General features: G+C 39.7%; 1 protein-coding gene across 4 annotated transcripts in view; it reads left to right on the top strand.

Annotated features, from left to right (window-relative positions):
- The first annotated feature begins 304 nt into the window (after positions 1 to 304).
- Positions 305 to 23,503, top strand: part of AKAP7 (A-kinase anchoring protein 7) — a 137,290-nt gene continuing 114,091 nt past the window's right edge. For 2 of the 4 annotated variants that reach the window (XM_056126216.1, XM_056126220.1), the window contains exons 1-4: positions 305 to 409; positions 9,918 to 10,049; positions 13,831 to 13,961; positions 21,719 to 21,855. In XM_056126216.1, the coding sequence (XP_055982191.1) occupies positions 9,923 to 10,049; positions 13,831 to 13,961; positions 21,719 to 21,855 (395 nt within the window). In that variant the 5' untranslated portion in view covers positions 305 to 409; positions 9,918 to 9,922. Of the gene's footprint in view, positions 410 to 658; positions 791 to 9,917; positions 10,050 to 13,830; positions 13,962 to 21,718; positions 21,856 to 23,503 lie in introns of those variants that run through there. The other 2 variants (XM_056126215.1, XM_056126217.1) reach the window with 2 other exon arrangements.

Genomic DNA, 23,503 nt, shown 5'->3' with positions numbered 1-23,503 from the left:
GGGAGACCTCGGGGCTGGGGCGCGGCGGACGCGGGCCCGCGCTTACTCCTCCGCCCTCCCCGCTCGGGGCGCGCGGGGTCGCTCGGCCGAGTCCGCGTCTGTCACAGGGGGTCGGGGGGGAGTCGGGTCGGTTCCCTCGGTAGCTTCCGGGCGCCAGGTATGGGCCTGCAGCTCCCGCGCCTGGGGCAGCTCCGGGCCTTCGGCGCCGCCGCGGCCGGTCGGGTCGCCGCGCTCCGGGCTCCCGCCGCGCACCCCGGGCCCCGCCTCCGCCTCTGCCTCGCGCCCGGCCCGGGGCTCCCGAGCGTGGCCGCTCGTGCCCACGCCCGCGCCGCCTGCCCCGCCTGCCCCGCCGCCGCCGCCGCGCCGCCGCCCGCCAGCAGCAGCGCCGCCTCGCAGCGCTCCGGAGCCGGTGAGCCGGGGCCGCCCCGTCGCGGGCCGAGAAGCGCCGCGGCCTCGGGGACTGAGCGGCGCGACCCTCACGCCCACTCCCTCCCCTCGGCGCCTCAGAGCGGGACGCGGTCTCGCAGGACGCCTGGCGCGCCCGAGCGCCGCGCGTGCCGCTCGTCTGGGGTGGTGGGGGGGGGCACGGACCCCGCCTCCTCCCCCCTCCAGGTTTCACTTTTGTTTCTGCGCTCGGAGCCTTGCGCTGACCCGGGGACTCACAGTTCATCCGCGCCCACACGGATCCCGTGGGCGGCAGAACCCAGAGGGGCTGGGAAAAGCATCTCAGTCACCTACGTGCAGCCTGGGACCCGCCGTCCTCTGACTCGGGGGGGACTTTTCTATCCAGGTTGGTAAATGACCTCCTTAAAAAGAAAAAAAAGTGGAGACTCCTCAGTCATTTTCCTTAGAAAAAGGCTTTCCTCGCCCCCCCACCCCCCCAAAAAAAAACTTGGCGCCAAATCCGTACTTGGGCTCGGAATTAATTTCTTCTATTTCTTTCTTTGTCTCTCTTTCCTTCTTTCTCTTTCCTTCTTTCCTTCCTTCCTTCCTTCCTTCCTTCCTTCCTTCCTTCCTTCCTTCCTTGTAATTCTCTTTCTTCCTTCCTTCCTTCCTTTTTTAAATCAACATACATCATAAACTGAATTTAGGGAGCTAGGGGTTAATTTCTTCTCATTTTCTTTCTCTTTCTTTCTTTCTTTCTTTCTTCCTTCCTTCCTTCCTTCCTTCCTTCCTTCCTTCCTTCCTTCCTTCCTTTTTAAATCAACATACATCATAAGCTGAATTTAGGGAACTAGGGGTTAATTTCTTCTCTTACTCTTTCCTTCTTTCTCTTTCTTTCTTTCTCTCTCTCGTTTTCTTCCTTCCTTTTTAAATCAACATACATCATAAACTGAATTTAGGGAACTAGGGGTTAATTTCTTCTATTTCTTCCTTCCTTCCTTTTTTTCCCCATTATCTTGCAATTCTATTGTTTATTTTGTTGATAACATTGCATCATAGATCAGGTTATAAATCAATATCTGTTTCATTGCATCATAGATCAGGTTATAAATCAATATCTGTTTATTTTATTTTATTTTTTTTCTCCACTAAAAAACATTATTATTTTTTTTCCAGACTTACACACTTTTGTGCTTGGGTTTCAATTATACAATGATCAAACACCCATTCCTCCACCAGTGCCCATTTCCCACCACCATGGATCCCAGTATCCCTCCCACCCCCCCATCCCCCATCCCACCCTGCCTCTATGGCAGGGAATTTCCCTCTCTCTCCTTTTGAGTGCTGTGGTTTGCAAAAGAGGCATTGAGTCTTCCTTCCTTTTTTAAATCAACATCATAAAGTGAATTTAGGGAGCTAGGGGTTAATTTCCTTCCTTCCTTCCTTCCTTCCTTCCTTCCTTCCTTCCTTCCTTCCTTTTTAAATCAACGTACATCATAAACTGAATTTAGGGAGCTAGGGGTTGGGTTTTGCAAAGATGAATTTTGGTTTTTCCTGGTGATGAACAGCGTGCCTAAGAGCGACATGGTGTTCTTCTGCGGGTGATTCGGGGTTCACACAGCATGCAACTATATAAGAAGTGTTCGCTAGGGTGCACGGACTTGTTACACTTGTGGGAACTGGAGGATGGAATGTTTCACGGGCACCTGCAGAGGGCATGAGTTTTGTGAGGTGCATTTGTCGGAGGGGCTGTGAAGAAAGGAGACAACCCCCCACTCCGCCTGCCCACCCTTCCCACGCCCAAATCCTCCAGAAGTTCTTTGCTTCTGTGAGTGGCGTTGCAATTCAGGATGCTCAGAGAGCATGGCAGGGACTCTAAGTTTTAAGACAGTTTGTGGAAGTTACTGTCACTTTCTATTTCTCTTCACTTACTTTATTTCATCCCTTTCTCTTTCGGTAGTTTGGATTGTACTTTGGTTATTTTTAATGTGACAAGAAAACAAAAACAAAAAAAAATACATAGTAGCAGATCCAGTAATAGAATAGCCGGCATTGATCCTTTATTTTTAAATTGTATTTATTTTTTTACTGAGTCACCTTGAGGTTACAAAGCTGTTGCAAGATCAAGTTTCAGTCATAAAACTGTTCCAACATCCATCCCTCCGCAGGTGTACATTTCCCACCACCAATGACACTAGGTTCCCTCCTGCCAATGCCCCTCCTCCCCCCCACTCCCCAGCCTGCCTCTGTGAAAGGCACTTTTCTTCTCTTTCTCTGTCTCAGTGTCTGTCTCGCTCTCCTCTTGGGCATTATGGTTTGCAGTCCTTTATGCGTTGGGAATATCCCTACAATATACCCAGTAGAGTGAAGGGAGTCTGATGTAGTATATGTAATTGTTCAAACTGGGAATTTGGGAACTGGAGTGATGTACAATGAGTAGGGTGCTTTGCTTGCACACTGCCAAACTTTCAGCCCCCACCTAGCACCCCATGTGTTTCCCAGAGCATGGCCAGAGGTAATTCCTGAGTGCAGAGCAAAGAGTAACCCCACCGAAAAGGAGAGAGAGAACAAAAGGGAATGGGGGGTGGGAGGGATACTGGGACCTGTGGTGGTGGAAAATGGCTACTGGTGAGGGAAGGGTATTTGATCATTGTATAATTGAAACCCAAGCACAAAAATTTGTAAGTCTACAACTGTACCTCATGATGTTTCATTAATTAAAAAAAAGAGTAACCCCACGCTGCAGGGTGTGGCACAAAAACCAAAAGCTGAAGAATCAAGCCCCCCGACCCATCATAAGAAACTTGGGACTGGTGCTATAGTATAGTGGGTAGATGGGTAGGGTGCTTGGCCTTGTATGAAGCAAATTTGGGTTTGGTCCCACCAGGAGTGATTCTTGAGCACAGAGCCTGGGGGAAGCCCTGAACACCACAGGGTGTGGCCAAAACAAACAAAATTGGAAACTTTCATATTGTGTAATAAGGCGAAAATTATCCAGTTTTTCCTCTTTTGGCTCCTCTTCAAGGAAATTACATTTACTTAAATATTACAGTAAACCCTGGGCTGGAGCGATAGCACAGCGGTAGGGCGTTCGCCTTACACGCGGCCAACATGGCCGACCCGAGTTCGATTCCTCGGCCCCTCTCGGAGAGCCCGGCAAGCTACCGAGAGTATTCGATATGCCAAACACAGTAACAACAAAGTCTCCAATGGAGACGTTACTGGGCCCGCTCGAGCAAATCGACGATCAACGGGAGGGCCTTTACCTTTACCTTTACCTTACAGTAAACTTATATGTATGGAGAAGGCCCAGAGCACTGTCAGTTATGGACATTCCCCACAAAAAACCAAAACACCAGTACTAAATGAAAAGTATTACAACACCCAAAAGGAGAGAGAGAACAAAAGGGAATGCCCTGCCATAGAGGCAGGGTGGGATGAGGGGGATGAGGGATGGGAGGGATATTGGGACCCGTAGTGGTGGAAAATGGGCACTGGTAGAGGGATGGAAGTTTGATCATTGTATAACTGAAACCCAAGCACAAAAATTTGTAAGTCTACAACTGTACCTCATGGTGTTTCACTAATAAAAATTAAAAAAAAATTTGTATCACAGAAAGAAAAAAAATAAGCATGGTATTTATATGTATATATGTAATATATACATGTAAATATGTATATATGTGAAATTTCATGAGAGAAATGAGATTGTGATAAAGGAATCAAATATAAAGTTTGGAACTGAAAATCTAAAATTTAAATTTTCTAAACTTAAGGGCTGGAGCGATAGCACAGCGGGTAGGGCGTCTGCCTTGCACGCAGCCAACATGGCCAACCCGAGTTCGATTCCTCCGCCCCTCTCAGAGAGCCCGGCAAGCTACCGAGAGTATTCGATATGCCAGACACAGTAACAACAAAGTCTCCAATGGAGACGTTACTGGGCCCGCTCGAGCAAGGAAGATAAATGGGGAAGAAGCAGTACTCTTGAGAATAGAATCCCCATTATTATTTTCCTTTCCTCTATTTTATGTCTTTCTTAGGTACCTTACTATTTTCAAGTGGGATTTTTTTTCCTCTTATAGAAGTCTTTTAAAAGTTTTCCTAGAGGGCTAGTCTAGTGATGGTGAATTCCTTTATTTGAAAAGTTCCTCACTTCTCCTTCACTGAATGATAGCCTTGCTGGGCACATGTTCTTGGTTAGACATTTTTTCCAGTTAACATTTTGTATTTGTTATGTTAATGCTAGTTCCTTTGTAGAGTTTCTACAGAGAAATCTGCTGGCAGGTTTTTTTTTTTGCTTTTGCTTTTTGGGTCATACTTGGCAATGCACAGGGGTTACTCCTGGCTCATGCACTCAGGAATTACTCCTGGCAGTGCTCTGGGGACCATATGGGAAGCTGGGAATTGAACCTGGGTTGGCTGCGTGCAAGGCAAATGCCCTACCTGCTGTGCTGTGGCAGTCTCATGGGTGGAGGGCAGGGAGGTGGTGGTGGGGGGTGGGTCCCATATGTGTGATTCTTTGTTCTTAATTTTCCTTTTTTAAAAAATGTTGATTATAGTATATATGATGTGCATTTGTTTGGGGTTATTTTGCTTGAATTTTTTTAGTTTCCTGGGTCAGAGTGTCTGACTCCTTTCTTCGGTCAAGGAAATTATTGGCTGTTATTTCTTCAAATAAAAATTATCTTGCTCCTCCCCCCCCCACCCCGGCCACACCCAACCGTGAGTACTCAGGGCTTACTCCTGGCTCTGTACTTAAGAGTTTTTGCTGGCAATGCTGGGGGAAGTGGCATATGGGGTGCCAGGCATCAAATCTAGGTCTGCTCCATGCAAGGCTTACCTGCTATACTCTCTCTCTCTCTCTCTGGCCATTTCTCTTTTCTTTCTGGAATTCTGGTGAGTGCTGTTTCTCTTGATATCTTAAACCATAGAGCACTTCACTATTTTTAAATTATTTACTAGTCGTTTTGGCTGGCTTCCAGTCCTCTTTGTCCTTGGCCCTTTTCTTGAAGCTATTTCAATATAATAAATGGAGAAAAATGCAAATATATGGTCAGCATTTATAAATAATTTTTTCAGTGCTTCTATTTTTATTTGGCTGGAGTGATAGCACAGCGGGTAGGGAGTATGCCTTGCACGCGACTGACCTGGGTTTGATTCCTCCATCCCTCCTGGAGAGCCTGGCAAGCTACTGAGAGTATCCCGCCTGCTGGCAGAGCCTGGCAAGTGACCCATGGCTTATTCTATATTCCAAAAACAGTAACAAGTCTCACAATGGAGATGTTACTGGTCCCCACTGTAGCAAATCCATGAACAGTGGGACAATAGTGCTACAGTGCTACAGTATTTTTATGTAGCTTAACCATTTTTACAAATTATACTTTGTATACATCCAGTGTTTTATTTTTATTCATTTATTTTTAATGGAATCACTGTGAGATACAGTTACAAAACTTGAGCTTCAGTCATACAGTGATCAAACACCCATGCCTCCACCAGTGCACATTTTCCACCACCAATGTCTCCAGTATCCCCCCATCCTAACCCCTGCCTTTATGGCAGTTTTTTCAAGGGCTCTCTTTAAATTTGGACATTATTTGGACATTAAATTTGGACATATTTGCAATATAGATGGAGGCTATCATGTTTGTTCCTTTATCTATTTTCAGCACACATCTCCCGTCCTGAACGATCCCTCCAACCATCATGACTTAGTGATCTCTTCTTTAATCCCGCTGCCTTCTCCCCCAGCTGATGAGGCTGGCTTCCAACTATGGAGCAGTATTCTTGGCCCTTGTGTCTAGTGTCCTTGGGTTTCAGTCTCATATTATGTTATTTTATATTCCAATAATGAGAGCAGTCATTCTATGTCAGTCCGTCTCTGACTCATAAATAATATCTTTAATGTTTTCTCACATAATTGTAATATAGAGCATATATCATTGTGTAGCTGTTGTTTAAAAAGTTAGTATTTGTTATAAATTATAATCAGTTGTTGCAGTTTAAGGATAGACTTCCCCAAGATGTTAGACAGACTTTCCAAGAGCTCTCACAATGGCATACGGGTTATTTCAAGCTAATATCAGTTGAAGTCCTGTGGACTTATGAACAACTATATCATTCCCTTAACTTCCTAAAGAATGAAAACCATAGTTCATACTCATAATTAGGTTTTTTTTTTTTTACCAGAAACCACCTTGCAATTCAAAAAACCTATCTAGATGGAGGGCAAACAGTTACAGAACATCTGATCTTTGTTACAGGAATCTGATCTTTGTCACGAGAATCACCCTTTCTTCCTTAAGTGAGTCATCGCATTTCTTAGCTCAGCATATATTCCCATTTTCTTAACTAACTGTGAAATTTCACATATATAAAATATATATTGCCCTATGAATTACATATTTAATTAAAACATATAAGGAGGGTTGTAAATGTAGAGTGGTGTGTCATGGAACACTCTTAGGGCCTCACACATGCAGGTGCTCTCTGCTGCTGAGCTACATTCTGGTTGGGTGGTCATTCTTATTGATAGGAGTGTAATTAACAGAAGCTCTCCCTTTTACTTTCGAAAGTGTCCTGGTTTCTAATCCTTGATACTGAAAACAAGACGTGGATCAAGAGAGTCAGCTCCATGGGCTAGAGTGCGTGCTTTGCAGCAGTGAGCTCAGGTTTGATTCTCAGCATTACCTGGTTCCTCAAGCCCAATGGGTGATGTCTCAATAAAAAAAAAATATTTTGGCTTGGCAGTTGGTTTTATGGAGAAAAGGTGCACCAATCATGTGGCCATCTCTCATAAGATGTATTTGTGCTGGGACTGCAAGAAGCACTAAACATGGGTTGGGGTGGGAAGCACTTAACCTAAGTTAGCTTTAGCTGTGGTGTTTGGAGCGTTTTCCTTGCTGGTTATTTTGTATAGTCCTTTTTTTGAAAGTCACATTCTTTTTTTTTCCATGTTATTTATTCTTTTTGATTTTATTTTTTTTTTTAATTTTTGTTAGTGAGACACCATGAGGTACAGTTGTAGACTTATAAATTTTTGTGCTTAGGTTTCAATTATACAATGATCAAATACCCATCCCTCCACCACTGCTCATTTCCTACCACCACGGATCCCAGTCTCCCTCCCACCCCCCAGACCCCCCATTCCATCCTGTCTCTGTGGCAGGGCATTCCCTTTTGTTCTCTCTCTCCTTTTGGGTGTTGTGGTTTGCAAAAGAGGCAATGAGTGGCAATCATGTTTGGTCTATAGTCTACTTCCAGCATGCTTCTCCCTTCTTGGGAGGATCCTCCCAACACCTTTATTTGGTGCTCCCTTCTCTGTCTGAGCTCTCTTTTCCTCTCGTATGTGTGACTGGCCTCCAAGCCATAGAGCAAAATTCCTGGTACTAATCTCAGCCATTCTTGGGTGTTTGTGTTCTATTTTGTTACTTTATGTTCCCCAGATGAATGCAATCTTTCTGTGTCTATCCCTCTCTTTCTGACTCATTTTGCTTAACATGATACTTTCCATGTAGTACCATTTGTATGTAAATTTCATGACTTCCTCTTTTCTGACAGCTACATAGTACTCCATTGTGTAAATGTATCAAAGTTTCTTTAACCAGTCATCTGTTCTCGGGCACTCGGGTTTTTTCCAGATTCTGGCTATTGTAAAGAGTACTGCAATGAACAAACAAGTGCAGATGTCACTTCGACTATACTTTTTTGCCTCTCTGGGATATATTCCCAGGAGTGATATTGCTGGGTCAAATGGGAGCTCAATTTCTAATTTTTTGAGAATCGTCCATACTGTTTTCCAAAAGAGCTGAACCAGTGGGCATTTCCACCAGCAGTGAAGGAGGGTCCCTTTCTCGCCATATCTGCGCCAGCACTGGTTGCTTTTGTTCTTGTGGATGTGGGCCAGTCTCTGTGGTGTGAAATCATATCTCATTGTGGTTTTTATCTGCATCTCCCTGATGATTAATGATGTGGAGCATTTTCTCATGTGCCTTTTAGCCATTTGGATTTCTTCTTTGAGAAAGTTTCTGTTCATTTTTGTCACCCATTTTTAAAATGGGGTTGGATATTTTCTCTTTGATATCAACCCCTTGTCGGATGTGTATTCGGCGAATATCCTTTCCCATTCTGTAGACTGTCTTTGTATTTTGGTCACTGATTCTTTGGAGGTGCAGAAGCTTCTTAATTTAAGATAGTCCCATTTGTCGAACTCTTTTTTCACTTGCTTGGCTAGTGGCGTGTGAAAGTCACATTCTTAATGAAATGTTTTTTAAACATTCTATTTGAAAATAGAGGATTGCAACAAGAATGCAGTAAGTGACTTCTTTAATATCTTCAATGGTAAATAATAGAGTAAATACATAAAATAAAAATTTTACAAGTATCCTTGGAATTTGTTCAGTTCTCATTCAAACAGCATTTGTGTCTTTTAACAAAAGTTTAGAGAATTGTGTGAGAAGACCAATCCTGGTTATTGTAGCAGTTAACTTACAGTTTAAACACACTTTCTAGCCTCTGTTTTGCCACCATAGACATGATTGTTCTACCCATAACTAGGAAACAACACATAAACAAATACTAAGTATGAAATACGATTTTATGTTAGCATATGCCTAGGGGAGAGCTGTCAGAAAAATGGTAAAATCTTTGATTCTTAATTATTGAATTTCTGAAGCACAGCATATTTAGTTATGCGTTTTTTAGCTGAATTCTTAATAAAATAATAAGGGAGAGAAAAAAATTTTCTAGTGAAGTAAAAGTCAGAATGTACGAATGAGAATATATGTGATATATAAACAATACTGTTGAAAATACACTTGAAGTAGACTGACAAATTGTTGGTTTGTTTTCAAAAGATACGTGATAAAACATAGTTTTAAGTTAAGAAAGTTCAAAAAGAGGTTGAGCTTTCACACTTAGCACTGTGCTTTGTAAAATTATTATAGGTGTTTAATTTTAAAATGCAGTTATAGACTGGAAGAGAGAGAGCTCAGTCAGTGGTTAGGAGGGTATCTCTAACCCCCTTAGCAGGAGCAAGAGTTCTGTGGCATCATGTACCTTCACCCCCACCCACACACACCCCACCAGGTGTAGCTCTGCTAGCCCACAGCACCATATCTTAGGGTGTGAGCATTGACCCGAACAGCCTGTTTGTTCAAGTGTCTCTTAAAATAATTAAATTATAAAATGAGAATGTGGTATAGTCAAAATTCATGTAAAATCCTTATAATCTATTTAAGTGCAAGTTGTGCTATTCTTTTTTTTGGGGGGGGGTCATACTCGGCGATGAACAGGGCCTACTCCTGGCTCTGCACTCAGGAGTTACCCCTGGTGGTGCTCAGGGGACCATATGGGATGCTGGGAATTGAACCTGGGTCGGCCGTCTGCAAGGCAAATATCCTACCTGCTGTACTATTGCTCCAGCCCCAAGTTATTCTTTAACAAATGATAATATATATTAAATTTAGTTGAGTAGTTTTAGTTTAAGATGTCAGTTAAAAATAATGCACTTTTTCCTTTTTGTGATATTAAAGGAGAAATGGATTGCAATGAATGTGAAAATGTGTCAAGAGAAGAGAAAATGTCAGACGACCTTGAATCTGATACTCCGAGTTCTCTGGTAGATATACCATTTGCCACTATAGCTATTGAAGATGACTGTCGATGTAAGTACGTCACTAATAAAATGTTGAGTAGTAAATTTAGTGAAATACATATTTTCCTATTTACTTTAAGTTGTATTTTTTATTAGTTTTATTTGTTAATAGTTAACTGTTGATAGTCTGTTGTGTCAGTTCTCACAGCTAATAGAAGATAGAAGACAAATTCCACGGAATATAGGGACAGATCATTCTATATGTTACAAGCCACTTCATGAAAGATAATTCTACAGATTTTAACTTTTCTTCAGTTATTCTGGGACCATTGCTAATTTCTGAATGTAATTCATCTACAAAATGTTTACTTGCCACTTGAAAAGAGCCAACTCATTTTGTTGGATATTTGAAAAGACATCAGTAACAAGACAGTCATTAACCCTATTCTCATGTTGTTTAGTAGACTGGTGTTGAAAATGTAGTTGAATATGCTTGTTTTATTAGAGCCATTCAGTTTGATAACCCTGTTCACAGATTTAGAGAACCGGGGCTCATTTGATTGGAATAAGCTGGATGTCTTAATTTGAACTTCATGTTCATTCCAAAAGCAATACTGTATGTGATACTTGGGGTTACCTACAATGAAATGTTATAGATTTGCCCATTATCCTTGTTGGTATGCTGTATTAATAGGAATATTATGAAAATCACCAATGTCTTGCAGAAATGTTTATTAATTGCATACTTTGTGCCTTTCTTTTATGGACATACCTAACTGGGGTTCTGTAACTCGAGACTCCATAAGAAATTTTCTCATTCCATCTGTTTTTGAAGTGGGTGGATGATTAGATCTCAGAAGTAAATAAACAAACAAAATACAGTTGAAAGGAACTAGTTATGGGATGTTTGATTTCAGATTTTCTTATTTCTTTGATGAAAACGGATATTTGGAAAAGTCATCTGTGGAGGAGTAACAGTGAATACTCCTAGCTTTAGGTTCTTGTGGATTACATGTAAGAGTAGTACACCATCCACCACATACTTTCAGAGTTACAGTTCTTTTATTTTATAGGTCTATGGCTAACTTAGATAAGTTCCAGAGACAGCAAGAGCCAAGAAACAGAAGCCCCGGGGTCTGAGATAGCAACCTTGATCACCATTCCTTTTCTCTTTATCACTGTTTTGCTTTCTTTTGCTTGCTCTTGTCCATCTTCCCCCTTTCTATACAGTGACCTGGATTTATACGCATTATGCTTCCCTGCTCCTTAGTCATTTCTGCTAGCTGATTGGTTATGCTTTATGAGGTTATCCCATTGGAAAGTCCACTTGGGTAACTAATACAAATGTGTAAAGCATCGCCTCTCTTAGAGGCAAACTGGTGGGTAGAAGTGAACACTCATGAAGGGATCAGTGTTGAAACATTATATGCAGAATATTTTATTTCTAATATAGTATGCTTACGTAGTCTAACATGAATTATATTCTAAAACTTAACTCTAATGTAATATTTGAACACATTTTATATTCTAACGTAACCCTATTTCTGTCTCTGAGTTATTCCTATTGGAATGTTCCTGAATCAGGAACAAGAGATGAAATTTAACCTTTCCACTTGAAGGTACTTCTGACTTATACACATTATATTATATCTAATATCTGTCACTGTCACTGTCCTCCCGTTGTTCATCGATTTTCTCAAGTGGGCCCAGTAATGTCTCCATTGTGACACTTGTTACTGTGTTTGGCTTATCAAATACGTCACGGGTAGCTTGCTACGCTTTGCCATGTGGGCAAGATACTCTCGTAGCTTGCTGGGATCTCTTAGAGGGGCAGAGGAATTGAACTTGGGTGGGCTCGGCTGGCCATGTGCAAGGCAAATGCCCTACCAGCTGTGCTATTTATACGAGTAAGTAATGTCAGCGAGGCATTGACAGTGAGATGGCATTAGACTTTCATAAACCAAAGTATATTTCTGAAGCTACTATAATTTTAGATCTTCACTGATGAGGAAAAAATGACCACTGTGACCAGAAAGACTCCTTCTGAGTCTGCAGCCATTCCTGCTCTGATAATAGTAGCTGCTGCTTCAGAGAATGGCCTATATGAATAGAATCTTTCCTGTGTAGCATTTATAGATTTTTTACTGAAGAAGTGATGTTATCTGCTAGAGGCTTAGGTCAATCCACAGTAGTCCTTTCCCCCCCTCTACTGTCTAGCATCTTATCTCTCTTTTTAGTAGTTCAAACTATGAGTTAGAAATCTTCATATATTGGTCTAACCTCTGAACTATCAAATATACCAAATCCACTTTTTGGGGGTGATATGTCTCAGTTTCTTAGCACTGACTTATAGACAGTATCAGTATGTTGTGAGAAAGGCAGAATATGTGTGTATTAGGTTTCAGTTGTATCATTCTCTGCTGGGGAGACCTTGAGCACTTAATGTATGTGAACGGGTCTACCTCCACTGTGAAAAACAGGTATTCCCTCTGTTTGCCTCATACCATATCTGTTTAGATCAAATGGGAGAATGTGTATATGAAACAATTAGAAGTACAGTGTGCAGATGCGTCTTACAAATATTTGAAACATATTTGTTATTTAGGGGCAGCTTCTGAAATTTACTTAAATGCCAAGGAAAAAGGGTAAAATTCTTTGCTAGCCAGCGGGTGCTAACTACTTTTTTGCAGTATTACAATATTTTGGAATTTTTTAAAATATTGAAATGTACAAAACTTGGAATTTTGTAAGTGAACTTCAAAATGGAAGTAATAATTTATGTCTATAGAAATACAGTTTGTGGCATAAGTTTATCTAGTGTGGCTTTTTATTTTATTGTGTAACAAGGAAATTTCATTTGTCCACTGGTTCTGTGGTAGACAACAGCCTTAAAATTATCAATTTGCTGGTTGTTGCCTTTGGTTCTTTCAGTTTCCTTTGGTAGGTGGAAATTGTGAATTAAATGCCAAGAAATTCTTGCTGATAAAAAATGTGGTCAGGGAATTAGGACAGTAATACTAACAAATTCCTTGCAGAATCCTTACTAGTAAGAAAACTCTTCCCTAGATGTTTATCGTCTCAGTTACAGTCATGTGGGATTACTATCACGATTAGTGACATGTGGTATAGTTGGCTGAAGTTTTTAAAATCTTTGCTACTTTCAGAGAAGAGACTATTTTCTAGAGTTATGCTAGAATATAAAATGTGCTCGATTATTACATTAGAGTTGAATTTTAGAATATAATTCATGTTAGACTATGTAAGCGTACTATATTAGAAATAAAATATTCTGCATATAGTGTTTCAACACTGATTCCTTCATCAGTGTTCACTTCTACCCACCAGTTTGCCTCTAGGAGAGGCGATGCTTTACACTGTGGTCTATAGTCATTACTGACAGGGTTTCAGACATAACAGATTACCAACTTCAGACCACTTCCTCCTCCTGGTTGAATGCTTCCCTCTACCATAGACATTGCCCGAGTTGCCCCACCTCCCCGCTCACACCTCCACTCTGTCCTATCCCCCAGCCCCCTTGAATGGCATGAATACGAATACGAGTTTTCGTGTTCTTTGTTTTCGTTGTCTTTGGATATTATTATTTCATAATTATGTTTCTTTATATCCCACAAATGAGAGAGAACATTCTGTGTTGAGGACCTTATGAATTTCAACCCTAAAATATTTGCCTTGAGGTGTTTTAAATAAGAGTTTGCTTATTCCTATTTTTAGTTTGTTAGAAATAATTATGAAGTATGAATGGTTGCTGTTTATATAGTTCTTTTTTCTGATTATATTGTATTTATTTGAATATATTATACATACTGTTGTGTGATTTTTTGTCTCTTTAGCCACTGATGAACAGAAAATAAATTTGGAGAGAAATGAAGAAAATGAAGGTATCAATAAAGATAAGAAAAAGAAGAAAAAAAAGAATTATCAACCAAACTATTTTCTCTCCATTCCAATCACCAACAAAGAGGTGCTTTTTTCTTCAAAATTACTTAATTATTCAGTTTTTTTCTACAGCAGGTTTAAAGCATACCAAATGCTTGTTAATCCCATTTGCTCTTAGCTTTCGAGAATGCTTGGTGGAATTTTAGCTGGGCTATAAAGTCTTATTTAATAGAAAATATATAATAATTTTGAAAAACTTAAACAACCGTATTTAAACCATGATTGAAAAAGAAACCTGGAAAAACTGTTGCTAGATGGTGTGTCAACATTTTGTATAAGAGTTTGTTTATTCTAGGAGGAGAACTTTTAGGACTCACGCAGTGACCAGATTTCTAGAGAATCCTTACTTATGTTGGGAAAGTAAATGGAGATATAATTTCTTTCAAAATAGTTGTTATACCAACTTAGTATTGAATGATAAACTTAGTAGAAATCTATTTAAACATGAATAATTATTGAATAATAGAAAATGGGAATACTGAGTTCGTAATATTAAGAAACCCTTTGATGAGAGAGGAAACTACAATAGTAAATTAAGGCTGCTAGAGCAAAGTGAGGTAAGAATTAAAATGCTTCACAAATGAACACCTCACGTGAAGACTGATTTTACATCTTGGTCTAATGTAAGAGCTAGACCAGAATGTCTGCTTAACTTGGTAATAAAAATATTTCTGTAGCACTGTAGCACTGTCCTCCCATTGTTCATCGATTTGCTTGAGCAGGTACTCATAACATCTCCATTGTGAGACTTGTTACTGTTTTTGGCATATTGAATACGCCACAGGGAGCTTGCCAGGCTCTGCCGTGCGGGTGGGATATTCTCTGTAGCTTCCTGGGCTCTCCGAGAGGGACAGAGGAATCGAACCCGGGTCAGTCGCATCCAAGGCAAACGCCCTATCTGCTGTGCAGCATTTAATAAAATAAAATAGATTTTGTCTGCTGCTTCTTCTATTTAACTAGGATGTTTCTAGGGAATGATAATGAATTAAAAATCAAATAATATTGAGCTCATATCAATAAGAAAGAAAAAATATTCTAATGGGGTAGTCTCAGAAATAGCTAGTCACTTAGATGCAGTTTAAAGAAGAGGAGAGAAGATGCATAAAAGGACTGTATAGCTATATCAGATTTTATAGAAATGTGTGGATTGAGGAATCATTTTGAGTTTACTAGTACATATTAGTTAATAGCAAGACCTTAAAAATTTGTAGATGATTCAGTAACAGAATTGGAAACCACAGTGCCTGAGAGAGAGGGGCGGGGGGAAGGGAAAAAAAGGGAGGGAGGGAGGGAGAGGTGTGTGAGGTGGGAATTGGGAGGGAATCTGGGGACATTGGTGGTGGGAAATATACACTGGCATTGAGATGGGTGTTGTAATATTGTCTGACTGAAACTTAAGCATGAACAACTTTAACTGTGTATCTCATGGTGATTCAAGAAAAAGAAAAGTCAAAATGTATAGGTGAGGGTTGGTGTAATAGTACAAAGAATTATATCCTGAGATATAATTATATATATAATTGTGTATATATATGTATATATGTATATGTATATATATATGTATATATATACACACACACACACAGCATATAGGACACTTGCTTTGCATGTTGCTGACCCAGGTTTGTTTCCTGAATCATACATGGTCCGAAAGCCCCTCCAGAAGGGAGGGATCCCTGAACTCAGAACCAGGAGTTAGTTCTGAGCACCATCAGACATAAACCCCCAAAACAAACAGATAAAAAGCAAAACAAAACAAAAATGTTTAGGCAATATGAAGTTTACTATAGTCATCAGTTGTGTACTATATTACAATACTGGTGAGTTGCTTGGAAGATTTTCTTTGCAATCTTGGATTATGTGCGCATCTGGGGATTACAGAGCAAATGAGCACTCAGAAGCATGGTCCTAGGAAACTGAGTGGTATATAGAAGGGACTTTTCCAAGAATACACAATTTGTCATCAGAGGAGACTCTAGTTACCATATTGTGATTTGTTGCTTAGGTATTGCTTCACTAGAATACAGCAGTATAGATGTTCAGTAAAGACTTCTGTCACTGAGTTCATTAGACATTCTGTTTTCTAGTTCTTTCTTCACACCTCTGCTCCTGGCTTTTATGGTAGTCTCAACAGCTGCTCTGCCATGACTTCTAGCTTTGTTCTGGCTTCTCTCCCCTATTTCTTTGGATAGGAAACGTGCAGAAGGAGACAGTTTAGAGAAGTCCTCTCCTTCATTCACTAAGCTCAGGCTTTTTGGGTCCCATGGTTGTGGGAGGAAGGAACTGGGAGAATTATCTACAGCTCTTAGTATTTATTCTGTAACAGCCATAATTCTGCTTCTTTGCTTCTGGGAAGTTGTCTAGAAGGTGGGGAGATTCAGACTTTGGAGTCCAGTGGACCTTGTCAGAAGAGTGGCAGGGTCACAAAGTCCACTCAGTTTATAATGTGTAGGACAGCTTATTTAAATTCTAAAGTTTCAGTGTCTTCTGGTGAAAATGGAGATGATGATCATTTTTAAAAATTAAAATCTGGACTTTTCATCTGTCTAGTCATAGTTTCAGTATTTTTGCTATTGATATTAGGATAACGTAAAAGATTTATACTGTTTTTTAAGGTTCTGCAGTCTAACATAACCCCATGGAGCCCTTGTTTCTTCTACTGAGTCTCTGACCTTCCCATTCTTATTTTTTGAGGGGTGGGGAGTTGTTCCAGTGCTGTTCTCAAGAGGTCCAGGGGCCCCTTGACTGATTTTCTTTGTTATGTCTATTTAGTATTCTATTTTATTTAAAACTATTTTATTTTTTAATTGAGTCACTGTGAGATACATAGCTACAAAGCTGTTCATAATCAGGTTTCAGTCATACAGCAATCCAACACCCATCCCTTCACCAGTGTCCATTTCCAGCACTAGTTATCCCTGTTTCCCTCCCGTCATCCACTGTCCCCCCCCCCCCCCCGCCTTTGTGGTTCCATGGCAGACACTTTTCTTCCCTCTCCCTCTCCTTTTTCCTCTCCTCCCCCACCCCACCTCTCCTTCTGTGTTTGTTCCTTTGCCTACTTCTTACATGCAGTTCCTATCCAGCATGATCATTTCCATCTATCTTTATCATAATGGTCCCTTCTCTATCCCAATTGCCTTCTCTCCTCGCACTTGAGGCAGGCTTCCAAAGTAGACTAATTCTCCTTTCCCAAGTTTCTACTGTCCCTGGGTATTAGTTTCATGTTATATTTTTATTATTATTATTATTATTCTACACTGACTGGTAGTTTAATGCAAGGTCCTATGGATACATGGACCCTATAGTGCCAGGATTAACTGCAGTGCTGGGAGCCACCCAGTGATGCTCAGGGGACCATGTGGTGAGATTCAAACCTGGGTCCATACTACTATCTCTTGACCCCTCTCTTGTATTCTTTGAATTTAGCAGATTCCCTCTGTCAGAGATAGAAACTTCTTTGCAGGGAATATTCTTTCTTCTCTTTATTGGCGTAATACTGAAATATTCACTTAAACCTTTTCTCTGGTGACCCGAGTAGGTCCACCCCTCCACGCCCTTGGAGACTTTCATCATGGTCACAGTCACGGTCCTCCCGTTGTTCATCGATTTGCTCGAGTGGGCCCAGTAATGTCTCCATCATGAGACTTGTTGTTACTGTGTTTGGCTTTCCTTTTGTTATTTGTCAGCTGTTCAGTTTGATACTGGTTGTTCTGTCCTACAATGTTTTTTCAATTTCTAGAACAGCATCTGGACAATAATATATCTCTCTGTTTATTACCAACGTTTTTTTTTTTTCTGGCATGCCAAGTTACTACTAGAGCATTAAACAAATAATAAATGTAATGCCACAAATAAGGACTTTACAGTACAGGTTCAATGGCGATTTTTTTTAAAGAGAGTAGAGTGAACTGCATTAATGGGGAATGCAGGTTTCAAGTGGCTTCAAACCAAAATAGTTTCATCTTTCCCTCCCAGGGTACTTAAAGGTATTACAGTGCTTATATACACATATGGGAAGAAGAGTTAGAAATAGGACAAGATTAGGAAACAATAGTTCTTAAATGTTGCCTTTTTTTGTTTTAAAGTATCCTATGTTAATTTTCTTTGTAAAGTATTTATGAGCTCTTGTGGGAAGGTTGGAGATAAAGAGAGCATTTATAATGTTTCAATGGATGACTATATTCCAAGTTCCAATTAAATGACCTGCAAACAAGCTTTTAGAAGCTAAAACTTTCACAATGACTTGCTCTACTTTTGGACTCTACTACTTGGCATCAAGTTGTAATAAAAAAGTATTCAGACTTACATGGGTCTTTGGTATTTAAACACAGTTTGATATTTTTAAAATATTAAATGTTTAAAATTTTTTATTAGTGAAATATGAATTCGTGCTTTTAAGAAGTAGAATTAGGAAATTTTGAATTACTGAATAGAAATATCTTAAATGAAGGTAAGTGAAAGTGCTTCTCTATTATCTGCTGTTAGCATTACTTTAAAAATAAAAATGAAAAAGACAAAGATTTTATTGAATTACAATAAACCTAAAATATTTCTAAAAATAGTCAGAATTTTAAAAATATTTAACCTACTGGCACTTGTAGCAGTCTCCCAGTTGTGATAATCAGAATGTCCCCTGGGAAGTAACATTGCATAAACAGCCACTAATTTTATTAAGATGAACAATGTTGCTTACCATCTATTAGGTAAATGCTATAGGGCTTACACAGATCTCTATATCTTGTCTTCCATGGTCTTTAACACAATCCTGTAAGTATGGTGATTCAGATTTTCTTAGTCCTGTTTTACATCTATCCTAAGACTAGTTGAGATTAGGTGACTTATGTGTAGCAGAACTGGATTTAATACTTAATTTCCAAGTCAAGTCCTGCCCATTAATTTGATTGTTCTATATTATGTAACAAAGTTCTCATCTAATGCTACTTTTCTCTTACTAATTAAGCCAGAATTGTCTCTTGTACCAGCTAGAATTTGTGATGCAATTTTTTTTTTTTTTTTTTTTGCTGTTTGGGTCACGCCTTGTGATTCTCAGGGTTCCCTCCTGGCTCTGCACTCAGGAATCATTTCTGACGGTGCTCAGGGACCATATGGGATGCTGGAAATGGAACCTGGGTCGGCCGTGTGCAAGGCAAATGCCCTACCCACTATGCTGTTGCTTCAGCCCCGTGATGTAATTATATTGCTGGGAATTCTTACACTTTGAACACTTACTTTCTTAACAGTGGGTGCAAAACTTTCCATATGAATGTGAATTTTCTTAAACTGCTGTAGATGTACATTATAGGCTTTTTTGGAGGGGGTCTGTATGTTTCATTATACAGTATTCACTAAAAGTAAAAAAATCATCTCTATCTTAGAAGTGGGGATGGGGGCGGGGCAGGAGGGAGAGTAGGAACATTGGTGGTGGGAAATGAATACTGGTGAAGGGACAGGTGTTGGAACATGATATGACTGAAGTCCAATCATGAATCACTCTGTAACTGTGTATCTATCTCACTGTGATTCAATTAAATAAATACAATTTAGAAAATAATTATGATTAAAAAAAGAGAAAAAGTTGTCGGCTTTTTGTTTTCCCCTTTAACGTTTCTGTTTTTGGGGCAAAGGGTATGTACCTGTTGGTTCTCAGGGCTTCTCTTGGTTCTGTGCTCAGCTAGCGCTTGTTTGGGCTGGGAGGAGTTCTACGGGTTTCTAATGATTGAATGCAGGTTCTCCACCTGCAAGGTAAACACCCTATCTACTGTTTAATCTCTCTGGACCTGTTCTTTCTTTTCCTTTGTGGAACTGGAATCCAGGACTTGGGCCTCACACATGTAAGGCCAGTGCTCTTCCACTGAAAGGGACATCTCTACTCATGATGTTCATTGCTTGAGCATTTGTCATATCTCTAACTCTCTCACCGTCAACTTAGATAAATAACTTCCTTGTAATTCTTAACTTTTGCTTCTAGCTATGTCTCCTCCTCCTCTGCTCTCCAGGATCTTCCATTTACCATCCTCATTTTTTCTTTCATACATTAAAATTTTCCATTTTCTCAAGTTTGTTTGCTTTAGGTATATGATACTAAATGGATTATATTATTGTGTATGTCTCAACCTTATTTTAGGAGAGATGATACCAATCTTTGAGCTAATATATGTAAAATGCTTACCCACAGTCCTCAGAACCTAGTGACCATTCATTAAAGGTTAGTTATTGCTGCTGTTGTTTAAAGACTTTTTGATATTGTTACCAGGCACTGTGATGAAGTGGGAAGTGAAAGAAAATAGACATTGCCTTGAAGGAGTTTACAAGTAAAGCTTATCAGCATAGAGTCAAGGAAATGAACGCTTTTAAGATCTTTGTGTACTATTATGTTAGCTGTGTTTTATTTATAATGCTATCAATATACTTCTGTTTGGTTTCATTGAAGTAACATCTTTTCTTGGGAAATGTTATGTTAGGTTTTATTGCATAAATCTACCAGGAAAATACCATTTCCTGCGTGGCTTTTTTCCAGATAAGAAGGAATAGAGAATTTGAGGTTATTTGGGGTAATGTGGATTTATTATAAAAAGTAAGTGGGAAATTAGATTCCCCTGGACAACATCTCATGATTTTTCAGTTACATTCCATAGATAATGGGAACATTGTTCAGGATAAAACAGTTACTCTAGGATCAGAATAGTTCCCTATTCTCATGATTCAGCTTTTTTCTTATCTTGCTGCTTTTTATGTAGCTGACTTTTAAAATTCCTAGCCTCTCTTTTCCTTTTCTTTGATTAATTCTGCTGCCTTGGGACTTTGATGCCTACCAGGCTCCTTTCTTTGGGTATTGCTTTTCTTGAGTATTTGCTATTTCATATAGAAGCTTTTTCTAGTACAATTCCATTTGGAAGTTGAAGTGAATTAGGTATCATGGAATAAAGAAAAGGCGGGACATTTTTTTGTCTTCCTATTTTGGAATGTAAGTACTGAGAGTATACTAAGGATTTCTTCTTTGATGTAGACTAAAGAAACTTTTCTATAACATTCATTTGGAATCCTTTCCAACTTTCTATGGCTATCACCCTTCTCATAAGTTTGGAAAAATGATCGTAGTTATTATTTTTGTTTCTATTATGGGGCCACACCCAGAAATGCTCAATGGTTACTTCTAGTTCTGCCCTTAGGAATCACTTCTGGTGGTGCTTGAGGGGACCATATGGGATTCCGGGTATTAACCCAGGTTGGCTGTGTACAGGGCAAGTGCCTTACTCACTGTACTGTCTCTTCCACCCCAGTAGTCATTCTTTTTGCAGTTATTGCTGTCCTAAAAAAATGTTAAAGGCCACGAAGAATAGGTTCTCAGATGCATTCACAAATAAATATTACTTCCAACTGAAATGGAATGTTTGCTGGGCTGACCTTTCTGGGGCAAGAATAAAGCATTTTTCAGGAAAAGATCATACTTCGAGTGAATCACACTGTGTACTGAAGGACAAGTTTCTGAAATGATGCATGGCCATTGAGAGTTTTCCCAACTAGTAACTCAATCTGTAAAATAAGGGTATTGAGCTCTGTGCATTTATGATAGGCAAACACTGTGATCATTTTAGTCTAATACATCCCACTAAGCTTTATAATTCATCTGTTCATGGTATTTGAAAACAAGTAGACAATTCAGCATTGTCTGGTTGAAGAATCTTGACATTGTCTTCATTTGGGTTGTTTCTTATTTCCCTTCTTACCTTTAGTTATAAGGAGATTTTATTTACCTAATCTTTATTTTGTGTGCTTGATTAGATTACAAGAAGAATTAAGATCGTACAAAATGAAATAATACAACAAGACAAACGACTAGCCAAAACAATGAGCGGTGATGGTTCTTTTCACATTACCCTGCTAATAATGCAGTTATTAAATGAAGATGAAGTAAACATGTGAGTAGTAGGTCTTTTGTGAATATAATTTTCAAAATTACTACTTTCAGTTAATTTAACAAAACCCAAAGAGGCATTTAAATTCTAAAGAAATATTTTTATTATAATATACTTCAGTTATTAGTTGATATAAATAAATAGGTAGGAGTTAGATCTTGTCATACGCTTTCTCTCTATCTAATGTGATCATATGATTTTTATTTTTTGTATTGATATGGTATATTACATCGATTGACTTACATATATCAAACCATCCTTGCATCACTAGGATAAATCTTTCTTGTTAATGCTATATGATTTTTTTAAAACATATTATTGGAGCAATAGCATAGCGAGTTGGGCGTTTGCCTTGCATGCAACCGACCCAGTTGACCCAACTTCGACTCCTCCACCTCTTTCAGAGAGCCCGGCAAGCTACCGAGAGTATCTCGCCCTCAAGGCAAAGCCTGGCAAACTACCCATGATGTATTCAGTATGCCAAACACAGTAACAACAAGTCTCACAATGTTACTGGGCCCGCTTGAGCAAATCGATGAACAACAGGAGGATAGTGACAGTGACAGTGATTATTGCATTTGGTTTGCTGTTGTTTTGTTGGGGATCTTTGCATCTATATTCACCAGGGATCTAAGTCTCTAGTTTTTTTCTTTTTTGTGGGGTGAGAGGGGGAAGCCACATCCTACGGTGCTCAGGGCTTACTCCTGGCTCTGTGCTTAGGATCACTCCTAGTGGTGCTTGGGGGACCAAATGGAGTGCCAGGGATTGAACCCCGATTGGCTGAGTTCAAGGCAAACTCCTGCCCACCCTTCTGTCATTCTTTTTTTATTTTTTCATGATGTCTCTATCTGTTTTTGCTATCAGGGTAGTATTTGCCTCATAGAAACTGAGAAGATTCCTGTTTCTCCAACTTTCTGGATGAGCCTGAAGAGGATTAGAAATAGGTTTTCTTTAAAGATTTGAAAGAATTTACTCGTTAGCCAACCTGAACTCAGGCTTTTGTTTTTGTGAAGACTTTTGATTACCATTTCAGTATCTTTGTTAGTAATCAAAGTTCATGTGATCTATTTCCTCTTGAATTAGTGTTGATGATTATCAGAGTGGGCTGGAGCAATAGCGCAGTGGTAGGGTGTTTGCCTTGCACGCAACCAACATGGCTGACCCGAGTTCGATTCCTCCGCCCCTCTCGGAGAGCCCGGCAAGCTACTGAGAGTATCTCGCCCGCACGGCAGAGCCTGGCAAGCTACCCGTGATGTATTCGATATGCCAAACACAGTAACAACAAAGTCTCCAGTGGAGATGTTACTGGGCCCGCTCGAGCAAATCGTTGAACATAGGGAGGACAGTGACAGTGATTATCAGAGTAAAACATTTTTCCATTTCCTCTGGGTTCTCTTGTTTTCTGACATAAAGATTTTAGTAGTAATCCTGATGATTCTTTGTATTTCTGTTGTATCTGTTATGATGTCTCCCCTTTCATTTCTGATTAGTTTAATATTAGTATTTTTATCTCTCTTTTTTGTTGCTTTGAGAATCTTGCTAATGGTTTGTGAATTTTGTTTATTCTTTCAAAAATCAGGTCTTGGCTTCACTGATTTTTTTAAAAACTTCTTTTTTTTAGTTTTCATTTCATTGATTTCTGCTTCAAGTT

The sequence above is a fragment of the Sorex fumeus genome, unplaced genomic scaffold (genome assembly GCF_029834395.1).
Source record: "Sorex fumeus unplaced genomic scaffold, SorFum_2.1 ptg000061l, whole genome shotgun sequence".
Taxonomy (NCBI): Eukaryota; Metazoa; Chordata; class Mammalia; order Eulipotyphla; family Soricidae; genus Sorex; species Sorex fumeus.
This window is presented reverse-complemented; position numbering and strand designations above follow the sequence as displayed.